General features: G+C 39.2%; 1 protein-coding gene across 1 annotated transcript; it reads left to right on the top strand.

Moving 5' to 3' along the window:
- The first annotated feature begins 861 nt into the window (after window positions 1–861).
- Window positions 862–21,081, top strand: LOC148064089 (transmembrane protein 200A-like). The gene is made up of 2 exons (XM_087810896.1): window positions 862–983; window positions 18,990–21,081. The coding sequence occupies exon 2, from the start codon at window positions 19,023–19,025 to the stop codon at window positions 20,547–20,549; it is 1,527 nt and encodes a 508-aa protein (XP_087667022.1). The 5' UTR covers window positions 862–983; window positions 18,990–19,022; the 3' UTR covers window positions 20,550–21,081.
- Window positions 21,082–22,179: the final 1,098 nt, after the last annotated feature.

The following is a 22,179-nucleotide window of genomic DNA, read 5'->3' as shown; positions in this document are numbered from 1 at the left end:
ATGGAGTAAATCGTTTTTATAAAAGAATAATATTTTTTGCTGTACACTTATTTAAAAGATAATTTTAAAAGGGATGATGTTTGCAATAGTATCTCCATGTATTGTAATATTTATTTTTTAAAAAAACAACATAAAATATCAGCTTCACCCTGGACTTTTCTCCTGGACACCGAGGTCCTTTGAACCCCTTGACGTACTACAAGAGTGTTTATTATCATTAAGCTTTTGCCTGACAGTTGTTTTATTTTATTTTATTTATTTTATTTTTTATTTTTAGTATTTCTTATTTATTTTTTCTCTTATATTTATACTCTTGTCTACTTTATTCGGTACAGTGTATTCTTGTTTCTTGTTATTTTAATTTTCTTTGTTTCCTGTGCTTTAATAACCTGGTTTTCTTTTGTACTCTTGAACATGTTTGCACTTTGTTATAAAAATTGTATAAATAAAATATATTAAAAAAATATATATATCAGCTTCACCCACAACCATGACGTCCGAGCCAAAAGGTTCTTATCTCCGATCATATATCGACAGTTTTAAATCACATTTAATGTCGCGGGTCCACGTTAGGGCCGTTAAATCCACATCATGGAGCCATAAAGACGACAATAAAAGTGACGCTGCTGGCAGCAGGACTTCTCCGGTCAGAGTGCGCCAACTCTGGAGTCATTTTTTATTCATCGAACGATTGTTCGGCGTGAGAGAGAGAGAGAGAGAGAGAGAGAGAGAGAGAGGGGAGAGAGAGAGGGAGGAGAGGAAAGAAGAAAAATCTCGTAGTAGAATCCACGAGATGATAAATGTGCTGAGCTCGATGCTGCCCAATAATCGGCAGCAACAGAACTGCGGCTGGCCCGCCCCTGACGCGTCCAACTGGAAACCTCTCTCCTCTTCTTCCCTCGGCTTTTTTGGCACCGAAGTGGCGCACCACGACCAGGAGTGCGCCTTTCCAACAATGCTCCGCGGCCACGACTCGATTTCTGGTAAGAAAACGCTCTTTTTTTCTCCTCCTCCTCTTTTCTCGTCTCTCCTGTCAGTTGTTTCGTCGTCGCGTCACGTTTGTCTCCTCGACGCAGAATTTCTGTCACAGCTCCATCCACCTTTTTTATTTCCACCAAAGAAAAGATGGATGATTAAACTTTTTATTGCTTTGTAATTCCCTTTTAAATGGCAGGTGATAGATTATTTTTTTGAACCCAGGAGGATGTTAGTGTTCGCACCTTTGTTTTGAGGCTCTGGACAGTTTCATACGTTCCTTGAACGAGCAGAAGGGAAGCAGATGCGCTGTAGTGTCAACAGCAGATTACTCACGCAACATTGCGTGAAAACGAGAACACACGAAGCAAAGAGTGGGCGCTAACAATCCATCTCCTTCCTCCTCATCGTCGCCTCCATCCTGCCAGACGAGCAGCTTCTTTTTTCTCTTCTTCTGAAAAAAAAAACCCGGATCTTTTCAGCACCGCAGACAGAGGCAGGGTCTGCCCACACCCACCAACACCCACCAACACCCACCAACACCCACCAACACCCACCGACACCCACCTTCACCGCCACCAGTGCTGACAGGTTGTGATGGGAAGTCACTGGGCTTCCATACACAGGGATTTAACTTTATCTCCGAGTACACGTGACAGATGTAGGAGCAGAATCTCCTCGTTTTACATAACGTGTCTTAATTCCACGTTTGTTTTTGGGGGAGCTGGTTAGCCAGGGGCGGAGGGAAGGGTTTGGTTTGATGGCCGCAACGTTGACCTTCCTCCTACTGTACGTTTGACCGAAAAGTGTTTTTGATGTGATTTTTTGCACTGTATTTGTTATTGAAGTAGTACTCCATAGTAGCAGGTATTTCTCAGTCCTCTCTACATCGTCATGTACTTCATTATCAACATCTTTACTGTGGTGTTTACTACACTATACGTTAGTCCTATATCTGTACAAGTGTGTTATTGTGTATGATACCACACTGTGGTATCATATAGTATACTGCCTACCTGTATATAGTACTGTAGCCCTACTTGAAGATCATCACATCAATGTTATATATACTTGTATGCATTATATTATTTTAGTCGATATATTCTTCTTACCATCACTATATATTCTAGAACATTATCAATACATTTCTGATACTTTTTACCTCATTAATGCTAATTGTTTTTGCCAATACTTCTCTACAGTCGGTACTATTTACACTGTATTACATCATTTATAATACGTTGATACGCATCCACTATAACGTTGTGTTCTATACATCTACTGAGCACCATCCAGATACAATATTATTCTGGTGACCTATAAAGACGCCAGTGATTAAGATAAGCTTAAAACACATATATGAATGTAATACTCCTTGTTATTCTTAGTTTGATAAATATACTTTTTTTTAAATATATTTTTGCTCCTTCTGTCATGTATTTTAACACCCCTGGTCTAAACCATACAATTCTGCTAAACTATACTGTACATTTTCAGCTTCACTTGTTTTTATTCGAATACTTTTCTACTTTACTAAACTACGACTAGCTTTGGAGGAAAATGTTCTCAAGATCGCCGGTTGAGATCGTAAAATTTTTAATTATTTTTAAGCTTTTTACTCCATAATTACAAGAACGTTAAAAGCAGTCTGAGCACGCAGACCTCCCCCAAGCTGCTCGTTTACATATTTATTGTGGGTTTTTTTTTAAATTTATTTATTGATCGACAACGAGGTGAGTCATGATCGGGAGCTCGCACTGCAACTTTCTCTCCACCAAGATTGAAGAATCTTCAAGTGATTCATGGATCCAGATGGTTATTTCAAATCTGTTTTTTAGTTATTTTGTCGTACGGACGAACAAGGAGATAAACAAATACTTGTCAGTCGCCATCAGAGAGTTTAACAAAGGTTGGATTTCATTGATTTAACATAGTTTTAATAGAATTAGAAATGAGTTTACAATCGCTTAAATCAATAAAGATGTGTTTACTAGATCCGTGCGTGACACAAGTAGCTTCCCTCGCAATTTTGAAAATGTACCCTGAGGAACTGGGACTGGAGCGCGAATACCTTGATCCAGTGATTGACAAGAGGTCGGGGAGAGACGTGGTCGTGACGGAGCCGATCACCCGTGATGGAGAGAGTGTAGATGCTCCACAGAACAGCGAGTGTGAGATTCAGACAGATGTGTGGTCCGGACGTTTAACCTCCACCAGCGCTGGCATCTGGCCACGCTACCGCCCCGGGGCGAGCGGCCCGATCGGATTTTGGGTCAGTTTTGGGGAGAAAAAAAAAAGCAAATTCTTTTCCCGTCAATGTTCGTCCCCGTGGGCCGGACTGACATTATAAAGTGAAGGGTTGAGAAACACTGCTACGGTTGCGCCGCTTCACAGGATATTTGAAGAAATTTATTTGGTCTTTTCCTGAATATCTTTTCCCTAAATTCAATCTTAAAAGCAACTTTGGAGACTTGACTTCAAGTTGACAATATTGTTCACCTAAAAATGTATATGTTGTGTTTCTATAAGAGTCTGTTTTCTTCAGTTACCTTTAAATCGACGGCTCTTTTTAACTACGACTGAATCCTACAACAGAACTACAACTGAATCCTACAACAGAACTACAACTGAATCCTACAACAGAACGACAACTGAATCCTACAACAGAACTACAACTGAATCCTACAACAGAACTACAACTGAATCCTACAACAGAACGACAACTGAATCCTACAACAGAACTACAACTGAATCCTACAACAGAACTACAACTGAATCCTGCAACAGAACTACAACTGAATCATACAACAGAACTACAACTGAATCCTACAACAGAACTACAACTTAATCATACAACAGGACAACAACTGAATCCTACAACAGAACTACGACTGAATCATACAACAGGACTACAACTGAATCCTACAAAAGAACTACAACTGAATCCTACAACAGAACTACAACTGAATCCTACAACAGAACTACAACTGAATCCTACGACAGAACTACAACTGAATCCTACAACAGAACTACAACTGAATCCTACGACAGAACTACAACTGAATCCTACAACAGAACTACAACTGAATCCTACAACAGAACTACAACTGAATCCTACAACAGAACTACAACTGAATCCTACGACAGAACTACAACTGAATCCTACAACAGAACTACAACTGAATCCTACAACAGAACTACAACTTAATCATACAACAGGACAACAACTGAATCCTACAACAGAACTACAACTGAATCCTGCAACAGAACTACAACTGAATCATACAACAGAACTACAACTGAATCCTACAACAGAACTACAACTTAATCATACAACAGGACAACAACTGAATCCTACAACAGAACTACGACTGAATCATACAACAGGACTACAACTGAATCCTACAAAAGAACTACAACTGAATCCTACAACAGAACTACAACTGAATCATACAACAGGACTACAACTGAATCCTACAACAGAACTACGACTGAATCATACAACAGGACTACAACTGAATCCTACAACAGAACTACAACTGAATCCTACAACAGAACTACGACTGAATCATACAACAGGACTACAACTGAATCCTACAACAGAACTACAACTGAATCCTACAACAGAACTACGACTGAATCATACAACAGGACTACAACTGAATCCTACGACAGAATCCTACAACAGAACTACAACTGAAACCTACAACAGAACTACAGCTTAATCATACAACAGGACAACAACTGAATCCTACAACAGAAATACAACTGAATCCTACAACACTACAACTGAATCATACAATCGAACTACAACTGAATCCTACAACAGAACTACAACTGAATCATACAACAGGACAACAACTGAATCCTACAACAGAACTACAACTGAATCCTACAACAGAACTACAACTGAATCATACAACAGAACTACAACTGAATCCTACAACAAAACTACAACTGAGTCATACAACAGGACAACAACTTAATCCTACAACAGAACTACAACTGAATCATACAACAGGACAACAACTGAATCCTACAACAGAACTACAACTGAATCCTACAACACTACAACGGAATCCTACAACAGAACTACAACTGAATCCTACAACAGAACTACAACTGAATCATACAACAGGACAACAACTTAATCCTACAATAAGGCAACAGTTAATACATTGAAATGTGTGACGTGGTGTTAGTTTTGGTCATTGGACAGAAACACAGTCCAGGTTTACTACTTCGTAAAGGGTTAAATTCTTTTGAGATATACACAGGCAAAGTAAAGGAGGAACTAAGGAATAATACAAGTAAGGCCAACGAAATCTGGAGCAAGACCCAGAAAATGAGTCTAGATTAGACCAGACTTGGTATTTTATTCTGAAATTAGCTTCAGATTAAAGGTCAACTAATGTCAAAGCCTAACTCATGTTTCAAATGTTGAATATTTCTCTCCAAGATGCAGTAAGTTCCTCATCATGACCATGTTTTCACCCCCGCTTTGTTCCTACAACGAGTCCCTTGGAGGTGGAGATTTCATCCCCTGGAAAACAGTGTTTTCAGTGGGCAGGGCTTAAGATAATTTTCTCATCGGACTCATTTATAAACTGCTCAGTTGATACCTTCTAAACATGAAACATAAAAGACTCTACGGGGATTGACTTGGGAATCTTGACAGGAAGTGGATCCATCAAAGATCTACTGCATTAGCACTGCCTCGAGAAGATTTGCTCAGACTGCTGACCAGGTTTAACTTCAGCAGAAACACTAACTCTTGGTCGTGTGTTTGTCAAGCGAATAGAAAAAGGTGCTTTATCTACGACATGATCCAAGAACAGGAAGTCCCTGCTGCCTTGTTATTGTTTGAACGATCAATATTAAACTAATGATGTTGTAAAGCTTCCACCTCTGAAGGCAGGCGTGGATATAAACAAGATCCAAACGTCTTAACTTCATCACTTCAACGCAAATAGATGAGGTTTATGGCCAGTAAAATGTCTTCTTATAGAGCAGACACGTATTGATCATATTTAGCCTGCTGACTGTCTCGTCGGGCGACAAGTCCGATCGATGGTCAAGTCAAACATACACATTAGATTCTCTCTGGAAGAAGTATTTTTGTCCCTGAAGGTTATGTTATTTTTAAATATATAAAAAGATATTCAGTTAAGAGTTGTCTGTTATTCTTCACTTGCCTGATGTCGCGGGGGCAGCGGCCTTAGTAAAGACGCCCCAAAGTTTCCCACCTGTACCCGGTCTGCCCTGAGGACTCCTCCCACCTCATGTAGATCCTCTTGGAGATCTTTGACTCTCTCAAGCTTCTGTCTATTGGGTTGAAGAGGTTTCATGATACGGTATGATACAGTGTCCTCATCTTTGAAGGCCACTAGGTGGCGCTTTCTCCTCTATGACAGTTACAACACCGTATAATGAAACCTTCACGATATCTATGATAGGGATGTGTTGATGAAGCTTCATGAAACAGTGTCATTATCTTCAGAATCCACTAGATGGTAGTGATGTGTTGATGAAGCTTCATTAAACAGTGTCATTATCTTCAGAGTCCACTAGATGGTAGTGATGTGTTGATGAAGCTTCATGAAACAGTGTCATTATCTTCAGAGTCCACTAGATGGTAGTGATGTGTAGATGAAGCTTCATGAATCAGTGTCATTATCTTCAGAGTCCACTAGATGGTAGTGATGTGTTGATGAAGCTTCATGAATCAGTGTCATTATCTTCAGAGTCCACTAGATGGTAGTGATGTGTTGATGAAGCTTTATGAAACAGTGTCATTATCTTCAGAGTCCACTAGATGGTAGTGATGTGTTGATGAAGCTTCATGAATCAGTGTCATTATATTCAGAGTCCACTAGATGGTAGTGATGTGTTGATGAAGCTTCATGAAACAGTGTCAGTATCTTCAGAGTCCACTAGATGGTAGTGATGTGTTGATGAAGCTTCATGAAACAGTGTCATTATCTTCAGAGTCCACTAGATGGTGGTGATGTGTTGATGAAGCTTCATGAAACAGTGTCATTATCTTCAGAGTCCACTAGATGGTAGTGATGTGTTGATGAAGCTTCATGAAACAGTGTCATGTTGTTCAGAGGTCAGTAGGTGGCGCCATCAGTTTAAAAATGACTTTTCATCAGAACAGTCGTTCAAAACAAAGGGAAATAGTGCATAGACGCCATCTAGTGGACTCTGATGATCATGAAACTGCTTCATGAAGCTTAATCACTAATCTATGGTGGAGTCAGAACCATGAATTATATATAAATACATGTATTATTGCATCATTATAAAACTAAGGATTTATATATTTTCTGTTCTAAGTAGTTTTAGTCAATTTTTTTGTTAATAGTCTTTTTATCACTATTTCTTCCCATTAGAATGTATGCTTTTTAGTTTTAAAGCATGAAAACAAATAACTTTTAACACTATTTGTCATAGCTCTCAATTTTACTTTTCTTTGGAGTCTCATTCGTCCAGAACTGTCCAGGCTTGTGGAGAAACTTGTGCGACAGCAGTTCAGTCCGTGCGGGCTTGTTATCAGAACTAAAGAAACCCGTGGAAGTGAACACATTATCTAAAACCAAACCCTCGGGCCAGACATGGAAGAGAAGGCAATTCAATCAAACATTTTTCTTTAAATTGCATATTTCTCTGAAGAAAAAAAAGAAATTTGTCTCGAGGGCTCGACCGGAGATTTTCACATCTTCTGTAAAAAAAATAAAGTTTAGTGGATCCGTCAAAGTGAAGTTTTTGATACGTTCAGTTTAGTCAAATTGAAGTACGTTTCCCATCTTCACACACCCGTCTCTAGTCTGAAGGTTGTTAATACAAAACCAGTTTTTAGACAGGAAGTGTCTTCCAAGTATCCAACGTGATTAGAAAAGGTTCCTTTGCGTTGTTTACAAAATAAATACTTTATGCTAGCGTTAGCTAAGTAGGTCTAGTGATGACCTCATATCCTGTAGTTATGATATTATTATTATATTATTATTATGATAGCTTATTTTTAAGTAAATTTAAAAAAAAGAAAGTTTTTTTGACAATCTATTCAATTTATATCAACAAAAAAAGGGGATTTTGGTCAAAGCATCTTTTCTTTTACTTCCTGGTCTGACTTGTGTGATGTGGGGAGAATAAAAGTACCATCAGCATTGAACCACAAGAGACATTTTTTATTAACATCTAACCATGTTTATTTGAATAACTCGGCTATATAGATGGTCTTTCTCAACATCAAAGCCTTAGAAATTATACAATGATACCTTGTAAATAATATTTTATATTTATTTTTGACTGAATAATGAAGTAATATATTGAAAATGTATCACCTTGTTGAGTTTATCTTCATATTATCTGGTAACATGATTCCACCTGGTCCGTTAAGACAACACAAAAGTCGTCTAACGCATTTTGAAAGTTTTTATCGTACACATTATGTTCTCTGGATTAAATTGATTTCAGCTCCACAGCAAAATGGAAACAGTTATGTCTGCAGGTGGTCATAATGTTATTGGAACTACGTGTTATCTGTCAACTGAACATGAATCCTTTTTTTTTTTTTTAAACATTATTCATAAAGTCATTGCATTTGTTTCATTTTTAGCATTAGCATTTGCATTAGCATTCCTCATCTTTTGCAGAGTCATGCTAAACCTTTGAGCCAGTTTTTAGCATGTATCTCAAACGAATCATCATGACAAGTACTGACTGAAATACTTTCTCGTTTACTACCTCCGTTCATGTCGACGAGATGTTTAACGGTGTAACACACCAGCGACACACGATGAGCTGCTTCTCAGGATTGATGAGACTCGAACCTCCGACGTTTCTTCAGCAGCAGATTTACGCTTGTCTCGAGTGTCGCGTCGATACTTTTCAAGAGGATTGTGTTAAATTTCATGCTCCCTTTCAAAGGTTAGAGCCATTCGTTTCAACATAATTGGTGTGTGAAATACACATTTTGGGGCAAATGTCGTACGATACGCTATTAATATCAACGTAATGACTTCGCTAGCCGACTGTGTCGCGGCGGCTTTATCTACTGCTATAAAAAAGCTACACAAAACCCAACTACCTCGGGAAAAATCTCAAAAATTATAAATGTTAAAGGTTAGTTTAAATGGACCAAAATATTTGAACAGTTTAAGTCGAGACAATTGTCAATTTACTGAACCGTTCTCGACTGGAAGTGTGAGTTTAATTGCTATATTGTCAACATTTGGGGCTTAATCTAAATTATTATGTGTGTTTCTCTTCTTCAACAGCAGTTTTTACTAGCATTGTGAGTCTCTGTATCATTGTTGACGTCAGTAATCTCTTCTTTATCTTATCTTTAACTCCCTCAAATCTCTTTTCTATTGATAATTACTGTCTGAAATGTGCCTTTAAGAAGTTTCCTGAAGAAAATAAACCTGTAAACTAGTGAAAATGAGTGAAACACAAACTGCAATGTTGTTTTTTCTGTTTTTGATCTTAAGGGCCACAGAATAACGACATTAAAACCGGTCCACGGTTCTTGAAAGGTCGGGGTCTAGGGTTATTTTGTAGGATTCCTTTCAACACACATCTTCAAAATGGCCGCTAAATGACATAATTGTCGATGGAAATTTCTCTCTACGGTCCGGTTGGAATGGGTTTTCAAATGTGTTATTTTGAAAGGCAAAATGAAATGAATATTTGCTCATCTTCCTCTCGCGCACATTATATTTTGTACAAGATAGAAACCCTTTGTATTCATTGTGTGATGCCTTCAGGAGCGGCAACTGAGAGGTAGATGGTATAAAATGCATCATTGATTGTAATGAGTATGTGCCGCAGTACTGCGACTAACATGCTGCGTAATGCATCCACGGACATTAAGTTTAACTAGGATGTCCTTCAAGGGCGTCTAGGTCTCTTCCTTAGCTGCTGCCCCCGTGATCTGACCTCAATCAAGGTGGTAGAAAATTGATGAAATGAATGTTACATGGAGTGAGTACTGGCATGAATCTGGCAATACGTTATATATTTGAAAATAAGTATTCACATTTAACTTTTTAGTATCAATTATTTTTCGGAGTTTAAAAACTTTTGACCACCCAAGTGGGACCAAGGATATATTTGTAGTATTGTGGAGTACTTGACTCTGGTGTTGCAGAATTTACAGACATGACTCTTGACAATATACGATATATTTTGATACTGTAGTAACAAGGATATAGTTGTAGTATTGTCGAGACCTTGGAGTACTTATAGTATTGTCGAGTACTTGACTCTGGTGTTGCAGAATTAACAGACCACATGACTCTTGACAATATACGATATACTGTGATACTGTAGTAGCAAGGATATATTTGTAGTATTGTCGAGTACTTGACTCTGGTGTTGCAGAATTTACAGACCACATGACTCTTGACAATATACGATATATTTTGATACTGTAGTAACAAGGATATAGTTGTAGTATTGTCGAGTACTTGACTCTGGTGTTGCAGAATTAACAGACCACATGACGCTTGACAATATACGATATACTGTGATACTGTAGTAGCAAGGATATATTTGTAGTATTGTCGAGTACTTGACTCTGGTGTTGCAGAATTAACAGACCACATGACGCTTGACAATATACGATATACTGTGATACTGTAGTAGCAAGGATATATTTGTAGTATTGTCGAGTACTTGACTCTGGTGTTGCAGAATTTACCACATGGTGAAGTCTTAACCGTTTTCATTTGTTTTGAAAACGAAAATATGTTCAAAAATCAGCTTTAAAAGCTGCAGGAGTCACTGTATCCTCTCGACCTCAGTTATCGCCCGAATTTTCCGCGGGATTTCAACGTCGGGGGATGTTCTATCTGCCGCCATCTAGCGGACGTAAGTGTAATTGCCAAACAAAAATGAACAAACAATTAGAATATTTGCGTGTTAATTTTAATAAAATGATCGAGGTTTATAACGACTTTATTGAATTATAAACCTTAAGAGAACTGTGGTAAAAATTAAATATGACTTTTTTTCAAACAAAAAAAATTGATATAGTGCGTAGACTTATCTTTACAGTATCATATATTTTCTCACACTCCCGAAACACCAACAAAGCAGCCGCTCCACTAAGTTATTCATGAATAACTCCTGGACTATTTGTCAGATTAAGGACTCGGGCAGAAGCACAATCACGGCCGGAGTCGTATTAATCAACTTGATCTAATAATGAACAACCTGTGTAGCCGCAGCTCCTCGGTGAACGTCGGTAATGGATATAAATGACGCCGCCGCCCCCCCCCGCCCTCGCCTCGGACCGCGGATGCTGTTGGACCTCCAGGAAAAGCTGGAGCTGTCATGTCGGCGTTGAGGTTGATTCGGTGGGAAGCGGAAGAGTTGGTGGAAAGAGTGCAGAAGGTGGAGAGAACATGCCCGCTGGCCGGCTGTCCGCTCGCATTACGTTTTCATCGGCGGCACCGGCTGAATATAGATGGATCGCACTCCCTGTTCTCGCCCCGCGACTATATTTGTCCGTGTTTGGCTTACATCATCGTATGGATCCAGCAGCTCTGTTGGTTTTACTGAGTCTGGTGACTAATCTGCGGCAGGTTTGTGTTTAAACAGACTCTACCTGGACTTCCTCACTCGCGGCCGCAGGCCTCGTTCTTCCCTCGCTTGCTCTTCCCTTCTCGGGTATGGATTGATCGTATCGTGGCCTGAGATGGCTTTAAGTTTAAGACTAACCTTACATTCTACTAATAACAGACATAAATAAAACATGGAATCCCTAAAAGCTCTGGTTTAGTCAGTACAATGTGAAAATATAGTTGAATTCGATGGTTGTCACCAATCATTTCACTATAATTGTTCTCTGAAATATACATTTTGGAAAAAAAAACGTTGAATGATCTGCTATTAATATAAACTTAATAAACTTGGCCAGGTTTCCAGACTGGGAAACCTGGCCAAGTTTATTAAGTTTATTAAGTTCTTAGCTCTTAAGCGCTACACTTTTCTTGGGAGCACAATTATAAACGCTGTAAGTAAGTAATTTATATTTATATAGAGCTTTTCTAGACCAGGGTCACAAAGCGCTTAAACAATCAATCAAGTAAATCAGGAAAAAGCCTAAGAAAGGGAATAAGAAAGCTGTGATAAAAGGATGTGTTTTACAGATTGGTTAAGAAGTTATTAATTTCTAAGATCTTTTTAGGAGCACACTTAAAAACAATGTGATAGAAGGATGTGTTTTAAATATTGGTTAAGAAGCTCTTAAGGGCTACGATCTTCTAAGGAGCACTATTAGGGACGCTGTAACAGAAGAATGTGTTTGACAGATTGGTTGAGAAGTTCTTGAGTGCTACACTCTTTTCGAGAGTGGTCTTAAGAACGCTGTGATAAAAGGATGTTTTACAGTTTGGCTAAGAAGTTCTTGAGTGCTACACTCTTTTCGAGAGTGGTCTTAAGAACGCTGTGATAAAAGGATGTTTTACAGTTTGGCTAAGAAGTTCTTGAGTGCTACACTCTTCTTAGGAGCACTTTTAAGAATGCTGTTAAAGAAAGAAGTGTATCCTAGATCAGCTAAGAAGCTCTCAAATGCTACAATCTTCTGAGGAGCACTCTTAAGAACGAGTTGAAAGAAGGTTTCTCAGAGTCGCTCTTAACTTAAGAAGATCCTTCACTAAGAAGGAAATAGAAGATGGAGCTGACCCACTCTTAACAGCCTTCTTAGTGACCAAATGTTCACGGATCACAAAGATCTGCATATATGAGTCCAAGTAATTCTTAAAACAATATTAAACTCTTGCATTTACACTTCAATAAATGAACATATAAACATATGTGACTGTTAGAAATACGCCTCAACTTTTGCTGCACAACTTAAATGTTTTCACTCCAACATATTAAACATACAGACTTCATCACAACTACACATTAAAAACATCAACAACACTGTGACAATTTAGAGATATAATGGAAACATTTAACAGATATAATGGAAACATTTAACAGATATAAGGAAACATTTCACAGATATAAGGAAACATTTCACAGATATAAGGAAACATTTCACAGATATAAGGAAACATTTCACAGATATACTGTAAAGGAAACATGTAATTGAACTAAGGTTCCACCTCATAAATGTGTACCTAACGTCCACTCAGATCTTCTTGCAAAGCTTCTTTGGCTTGATCTTAAGGTCCTAAAAAGGCAGTTAAGTACACATCTGGGAAACACCCTTATCTTAGCACTCGTTCTTAGCCAAACCTTTCTTAAGAGCCTTCTTACGGCCTTAAGATTGATCGAATCTGACTAACTTCCACCACGGTCCTAAAGAAATATGGCTAAAGAGATGGTTATTAAAATTGTGGTTCTGGTTCTGGTCAATGTTTTCAATATATGATTTGTTTTATCGACACAAAGAACAAAATCCAAGCATTTAAGTTTACTTTTGAGCATAGAAGCTCAGACAAACAGGAACATGTATGTCCATCAATTTCGACTGAATCTTCTCAGAAAAGAAAGATGGAATTCCTAAAAGCACTTTTGTCTGTACCTTGTCATAGTTATTTATCTACAAATTGGTCATTATCAAGAAAAGTATTAAAAAATGTCTAGATATTATCTCTGAAATGAAACTCTTAATAGATACTTTTACTTTTAGTTTACTTTTAGTTGTACCAGCCATTCAAATCAACAAAGACATTGAAGATTGAATGCTTTTTTTCATCATGATTGTTTATTATTGTTTTTTATATTTTTTTTAAGCCAGGGGTGTCAAACTCAATCATACAAGGTCATGAGACGAAGCAGAGAAATGTAGCGACTGAACAATGAGGTACAGAATGTGCTTGTCACCTGCTGATGACATCACGCTAACTTTTTAATAACAAGTGAAGCTTCAAATAAAAGGTTGTTTTTTTTTTCATCACTAGGGTTTTTAAAAAAACAGCTTCATCTGCAGGAAAAACCAGTAAAAATCATTTTGATCAGATTTATTACTTGATCTTGAGATTTCAATTGCTAAAAAAAAGTATCTTGTCGTTTCTTAATATCCCTTCACATCACAATGTGGTGGAAATGGTTGGTTTGCGGCAGATATAGCCTTCATAATTGTTGTTCTACGAGATAAAATGAAGCCTCAGAAACGAAGCATTTTGAACAGCGAGGACTCAAACATTTGTGTTGAGCTGTGTTTCCTCTCGCTCTTCACCGTCGAGTGTCTGTTCTGGATATTTCATTGCGTCGTCACAGCGGGGTTCTGATGCAGCTTTAGACTCGAAGTGGGACGTTTAATTCCCGGCGGTGCCGTATGTGTTTTTGTGTAGGATGTGCTCGCGAACGACCGTCGCGCTGCCCGAGTGAAGATAAGAGTCGTCGAACGAGCCGGAGAGGAGTTTGTGTGAGTGGAGAGCAGGAGACGTGACAACACTTTGTCTGCGGTGGACTCCGGCCAAGTCATTCATTTTCACTCACTCCAGTCATCCATCTTGTCCGGGCGTCCTTCTGTGACCTCTGGTGCTCATGTAGAGAAGCAGGGATGAGGATCAGCACCTCGGAGTTTCTTGTGAACATTTAACTTAATTTTTACTTGATTCTACTATTTTGTTTTTCTTTACCAAAGAGAGTAATCGTGTTTTGGTTTGCACTCTTCTGGGAGGAAGACATGGGTCGGTCTGCATGTTTGCGTTTTATCCATTTTCCTCGCACAGTTTAAAGACAAATAGGTTATTTCTGTCTTTAAATTGTGCGAAGGTGTCAGTTCTTTAATCGTATCTATTCAGGTTGTTTCAATAGATCGTTGCATACAATCCTACTTCTGACGCCATGTGTGTGTAAGCGGGTCAAGAGTATTAACGCCTCACTGACCTTCAAAGATGCCCTACTGTTGTGTCTTACACATTCAGGTAGTAATTAACTCATGATATATTCAGGGTAACCATCCTACCTATGACGCCTTTAGCAGTTTTCTTTCATGCTTAAAAAAGGGTTTATTTGTGTTTCTATGTTGTGTGGTTGTCGATCTCTATCTGTCCAGGATGTTCAAGAGATTTTTTGCGTTCAATCCTACTCCTGACACCATGTGTGTAAGAGTATTATCATCTCTTGTGTCTCGTATATGTAGGAAGTTATTCACTTACGGTTTAAGCCATATTCACGGTTGCCATCCTACCTATGACACCATTGACTTTCCTCCAACCAAACAAGAGGTTCAGTTTTTGTCTCCAACTTGTGCGCAATTGTGAGTTGTTGTTGTTGTGTAGCTGTCCAAGGTGTTTCATTAGATCGTTGCGTTGACAATCCTACTTCTGACACCATGTGTGTAAGAGTATTAGCCCCTTCTTGAGATATATTCATGGTTTCCATCCTACCGATGACACCATTATTACTTTCCTCCAACAGTTAAGAAAACAAGAGGTTAATTTGTGTCTCTAAATTGTGTGCGATTGAGAGTTGTTGTCGTTCTGTAGCTGTCCAAGGTGTTTCGACAGATCGTTGTGTTGACAATCCTACTTCTGACACCATGTGTGTAAGAGGGCTGAGAGTGTTCACCCCTGGCTGACCTTCAAAGGTTCCCTACTGTCATGTCTCATACATGTAGGTAGTTATTAAGGGAACGTTGCAGGCTATATCCAGGGGTACAATCCTACCTATGACGCCATAAGCAAGAGTTTTCAATGCTGTGATGAACTGACGTCTGCAACATTAATCGTAATAACTCACGGTTCTTCTTCAGAGCCAGAAAAAAAGTAAACGCAGTTATAGAAATTGAATCAAAAACCTCTGACTCGAGCTTCCTGTGCTGTTCACACACACACTCACACTCACACACACACTCACACACACTCACACACTCTTTTGAAAAACGCAGCCTTGTTTGTGTCTTTGTTTCCCGAATCCTAATAAGAAGGAATTCAACTGCAGAGCGAGTCTTCCGGAGGCTTCGCAGTGTTTCGTGTTGAGAAACGAGGTCAAGCACACGAGAGACTGTTTGAAATCACGGCTGGTCGATTCACCTCCATCACTTTAACTTACATAACCTTTGCTTTTTACTGTTATTTATTAAGAAGTCATCGTAGTTTTACCGTCTTATTTTCACTGTTGTGGTATTTTAAAAAAAAAATCACTTAATGTTCTCCTTTTATAATTATACTCATAATTTTGGTAGTTTTTACTAAATAATCCCTCATGTTATTAATTAAATATTGTTATTTTTCATCCCCACCAATTGTGGCAAATTGTGGAAGAAAATATTTCTTGTATATAAAACTATAATTAAAAAAATGGTGATGCTGAATACGACAAGCAAAAACAATATATTCAGAAGACTTGGTTCAAAAGCGTGTAGTAGTACTTAAGATGCCTCATCATTTGACAGATAATGTATGAATTAACTATAAAATATTGAGTATTTTTTCTTTAATTTGATATTAGATATAGTAGTTATATTTGTTTATTTCATTGTGGATTTCGTGAGTTAAGATTTTTATAAACAAAAGCTCAAAAGTTCTGACTTCAGCTAGCGATGTTAGCCACTAGCTAAGCTAGAAAGTATAGCTTTTATTCTTAAAATGTCCTTTTTATTGACATTATAGCTGAATTTTTTATTAGGTGTCAAACTCTAGCAGGTGAACAATGAGGTACTGAGTGTCGGCACCTGCTGATGACATCACGCAAACTTTTGAATAGCAATTTGTATCGCATTTGTCTTTACTAATGAAAAGTAATGGTGTTTTGGTTTGCACTTTACTGGGAGAAGACATTGCGTTTTTTCCAGTTTTCTCCCACAGTTCAAAAGACGAATAGGTTATTTCTGTGCGCCATTAAGAGTTGTTGTTGGTGTGTAGCTTCTGTCCAGGTTGTAGCTTCAAATGAAAGGTTTTTTTTTTACCACAAAGGATTTTGAAAAAACAGCTTAATCTCCACAAACACCTGAAAAATCAGTCTGATTAGATTTATTACCTTATCTTGAGATTTCAAATGCTAACAAAAAGTATCCCGTATTGTTGTATTTTTTATTTGATTGTGGATTTCGGTAATTTAGATACTGATAATCAAATAAACCAAAGATTTAAAAAAAAGTTCACCTCACCGCAGCTAGTTCTGTTAGCCACTAGCTAAGCTAGCAAGTATAGTATTTATTTTAAAATGTCCTTTTGTTTTACATTACAGTTGAAAAAAATATATATTATTTTTTACTAGATAAAATAATGCAAATAAATTTTATCAAATTATGTGGGAACTTGTTTGTTTGAGACCTGGTTGTGTAACTTAAAGAAACAGTGTCATTGTATTAGGAAGGAAACACAAGCATTACAGGGTGTATTTACAAATATGGGAGAGAGAAAATATATCTTTATGTTAAAGTTTATTATCAAGAGCAAAAATTAATAAAAAATTGTTCAAGTCTGACTTTCTACACGTGGAGAAATTGTCCATGTTCTTGTTAAAAAAAAACTTTATTGACATATTTACCAAAACACATCATAACTTCATCCATGACTCAATCTTCGCAGGGAACTTACCAGTGGAAAGTACAAGAAGGAAAATAAAAATGTTCATCTGTAAGTTTTCTGTCGCATTAATCTTGAACTCAGCAGTTTTTATTATGTGTTGAAAAATATATTTTTCTGCTGACGTGCACAGATTAAACACCACAGAGGGACTGAAGCAAACATAGAGGTTTGAAAAAATGCCGACACGGCACAATTATTTTTTTTTCTCAGATTACTGGTGGAGATGAGTGACAGTCTGAGTGCGTCTAAGAATTGAATCCAACAATCGTTAGCAGATAATAGCGGGTGAATTATTAATCCAATCAGTCGGTGCAGCAGACGCACGACGACTCTTCCCCTGACGCCGTTTTTGGTCGCGAACGGCGGCTTTTCGTTAATCCAGGATTTTCGTGTACGTTCAATCCGGAAAACATGTTTAATCTGCTGTCGAAATGAATACATTAACACCGGCTGTGGATTTCAAAACAACGCTAATGTGTCCGCTTCTCGTTCCACCGCCAGGTTGAGTGACGAGCCCGGCGTCCAGTCGCCGCCACCATCTTTTCAAGAGTCTTCTTAAGAACGCTCTGATAGAAGGATGTTTTTTTTACCGATGGGTTAAGATGTTCTTAAGTGCCACAATATTTTCAAGAATGCTCTGATAGAAGGCTCTGATAGAAGGATGTGTTTTACATGGGTTAAGACATTCCTAAATACTACAATATTTTTAAGGGTGGTCTTAAGAACGCTCTGATAGAAGGATGTGTTTTGCAGATGGGTTAAGACGTTCTTAAGTGCCACAATCTTTTCAAGAGTGCTCTTACGAAGGCTCTGATAGAAGGATGTGTTTTATACATGGGTTAAGACGTTCTTAAGATCTACAATGTTTTTGAGAGTGCTCTGAAGAACGCACTGATAGAAGGATGTGTTTTATACATGGGTTAAGACCTTCTTAAGTGCTACAATCTTTTCGAGAGTGGTCTTAAGAACACTCTGATAGAAGGATGTTTTTTACAAGAACGGATTAAGACGTTCTTAAGTGCCACAATCTTTTCAAGAGTGCCCTTAAGAACGCACTGTTAGAAGGATGTGTTTTATACATGGGTTAAGACCTTCTTAAGTGCTACAATCTTTTCGAGAGTGGTCATAAGAACTCTGTGATAGAAGGATGTGTTTTACAGATCGGTTAAGACGTTCCTAAGGGCTACAATCTTTTCGAGAGTGCTCTTAAGAACGCACTGATAGAAGGATGTGTTTTATACATGGGTTAAGACGTTCTTAAGTGCTACAATCTTTTTGAGAGTGCTCTTAAGAACGCACTGATAGAAGGATGTGTTTTATACATGGGTTAAGAAGCTCTCAAATGCTAAAATCTTCTTAGGAGCACTCTTAAGAAGGTGTTGAAAGAAGGAAGTGTTTCTCAGAGTCGTTCTTAGCTTAAGAAGATCCTTCGCTAAGAAGGAAATATAAGATTGATGGATTATGAATGTTAAACGACACTAATGTCTCCGCTTCTCGTCCCCCCGCCAGGTTGAGTGACAAGCCCGCCGTCCAGTCGCCGCCATGATCGCCACCGGCGGCCTGCTGCGCATGAACCGGCGCCAGGACTCCCTGCGCTCCAAGAACCGGGCGGAGAACAAGCGTAAGCGGAAATCCAAGAAGAAGAAGAAGAACGACGTGGTGGTGGTGAAGGGGAAGCTCAACCTGTGTTCCCCCGCCGGTATGGTGGCCGCCGTCGGCGTCATGGTCCTCATGGTGGGGATCTCCATGGCGGTGCTGGGCTACTGGCCCAGCCAGAACCAGCAACAGTACCAGGAGCGCCGGAGGACCGGGGGCCTCTTCAGCAGCAGGATGAGTTACTCCAAAAGCACACCTCTGGCACCCAACGTCACCGGCGACGCGTCGGCGTCCAACCACACGGGATTACTGAACAGGAGCCTCGCCAACGGCAGCTTCTCCGACCCGACCCCCAACTGCGGCTTCCTCTGCGACTTCCTGGACAACTACCTGTACTCGGACAATCTCAAAGTCTTCGGGCCGCTGGTGATGGGGATCGGCATTTTCCTTTTCATCTGCGCCAACGCGGTGCTTCACGAGAACAGGGACAAGAAAACCAAGATCATCAACCTGAGGGACATCTACTCCACGGTGATCGACCTGCACAGCATCCGGTCCAAGGAGCACACGCCCCTGAACGGCATGGTGAACTACACCCAGTCCAGGAGCGCGGAAGGTCCGTCGGGTTCCTTCCCGGCGAGCGACGCCCGCGGCTCCTGGCCCTCCGCCGGACTCGGCCCACCGGGTGAATCGGGCAACGACGAGGTTTTCAGACGACCGTCTTCGGCGGGACGGACGAGGAGCTGGTCCAGGGACGTCCAGACCTTCACGGACACCGTCTACAGCATATACAAGGACTACAGCAAGAGCGAGCAGGCGCCGCAACCTCGCCAGTGGGAGACGACCTCCATCGTGACCTCCTCAGTCAACGCCTTCACCCTCCCGGTCATCAAACTGAACAACTGTGAGGTGGAGGAGTCGGAGAAAGCGGAGGAGGAGGACGAGGCGGAGGAGGAGGAGGGCCCGTCGGAGGCTGCCGCCGTAGAACAGGAAGCGCCGGGTCCCTGCGGAGACGTCGACCCGACGGCCCCGGAGGAGAAGGAGGCGACAGATACCGAGTCCCCTAAACGGAGCAGCGAGGACTTATCCGCGGACGTCGGCGACCAGGAGGGGGAACAGCAGGAGCAGCAGCCCCAGTGGGTCCAGCTCTTCCCTCCATCACCGGTTGCCAGGGCGATGGGATCGCGGCTGTCACTCAACTCCCTGACGGAGCAGCCCAGGCCGGCGCGGCGCTGCAGCCTGTCGGTGTCGGTGGGTCGCCAGGGAGACCGGGGCCGGCGCTTCAGCTGCCCTCGCCTGGAGCGCTCCAACAGCAAGGGCTACATCAAACTGACGGACCTCGGGGGCGAGTCTTTTGAGGCGCCCGACACGGACACGTCTCTGGTCGGGACCGAGTCCGAAGACCCGTCGGTGGACGCCGTAGAAGCAGCTCAGGGAGAGTCGGATCTGAACCTGGTCTCCACAGAGTCTTAGACTCTTTCCCCCCCCCCCAAGATGAGCCTGTGAGCTCGGACGTCTTCTTCAAACTCGTTCCTCAGCAATGAACCCTCATGAGCGAGTCCCCCCACAAAGTGAACCCCACACACGGTTTTTATATTTTTTCAATGTAGCAAGAGCAATACTAAAGACTTGCGATACGTTTTAGTAAGATTTGTAAAGTAACCGAAAAACATTTAGCTCCGTTTTTTCTACAACCGTAGCCGGTCAAGTTGCCAAAAAACTGAACTCCCGCCGTCACCACCTGTCGTTACCGTAGCATCGACACGTGCCACAGGAAGGTTCCGGTTCCGCCAATGGTCGCGTGGATCCGTGAGGTGAACTGAATCTCAGGTTAAGGACGTCTGGTTCTGGTTCGGGATCGGGACCTCGAAGCTCTCCTCATCACGTGCACACTTGTGAATAAGACACTCGGTCGGACTGAAGCGACGCCGGGTCTGCTAGATGTTCTTCTGTGATGTTAGATGACATGCGTTGAATGCAAAGTAGTTTTTCTCCAAATAGTTGCATTAAGACACAAATAAAATGATTGATAACAAAAGTTTGGGTGTTTTGCGTGTTCGGACGGAGACTTGAATCATCTGTGGAGTCTTTATTGGTTCATCACCATTATTATTATTTGACTAGAAGCTGTTTATTTATTTGTTCATCATTTATTCATAATTGTGTATTTATGGTGTCATAATTATGGATATGGTTTTAAAAAAATCTTGAAAATATGAGAAATTTAAAAAATGTGTATATTTTAATGATAAAACCATCAGTTCAACATATTGATCTTTATTTTTTATTTAATTTTTTACCACTTATTTTTAAACTTTTATTGTCAAAAAAAGGAATAATATTTAATCCAACTCCGTCTATTATAGTTTATTATTACGATCATTTTTTTAACATAAGTTTAAAGCTTGTTAATGTTTCATGGAATGATGAGAATTTTCAAATAATACAACAAATGAATCCATTATTTAGATTTTATTAAATATTAAATAATATGAAATATTTATTTTTAAATGTATCACTCAGTTCAGTGGTTCCACCAGAATATATATTGTAATAAAATCTACTTTTGTTATTTATTTATTTATAAATTCTATAAATAATAAGATGAATAATTGTTGTTCATTATTATAACGAAAATACATATTTTTATATCCATTATTTAACAGTAAATTTAATTTTTATCTCCATTTAATAACCTGCCAATTAATTACCTTTTTTAATTAATTGTAATCTATTAAAATACAATTTAATGAAAATGTATAATTGGAATTCATTATTATAATGAAAATAGATATTTTTATATCCATTATTTAACAGTGAGTTTAATTTTATCTCTATTTAATAATCTGCCAATTAATTACCTTTTTTAATTAATTTTAATCTATTAAAATACAATTTAATGAAAATGAATAATTGGAATTCATTATTATAATGAAAATAGATATTTTTATATCCATTATTTAACAGTAAGTTATATTTTATCTCTATTTAATAATCTGCCAATTAATTAACTTTTTAAATACATTTTTATCTATTAAAAATAGAAATTCATTGAAAAAAATATATACATATATATTGAAATTTATCGTAATTAATGTTGATT

The sequence above is a fragment of the Callionymus lyra genome, chromosome 16 (genome assembly GCF_982586985.1).
Source record: "Callionymus lyra chromosome 16, fCalLyr1.hap1.1, whole genome shotgun sequence".
NCBI lineage: Eukaryota > Metazoa > Chordata > Actinopteri > Syngnathiformes > Callionymidae > Callionymus > Callionymus lyra.
This window is presented reverse-complemented; position numbering and strand designations above follow the sequence as displayed.

What these genes read in the sequence shown, in the direction of transcription:
- LOC148064089 (XM_087810896.1), top strand. Translation starts at nt 19,023, where the DNA reads ATGATCGCCACCGGCGGCCTGCTGCGCATGAACCGGCGCCAGGACTCC.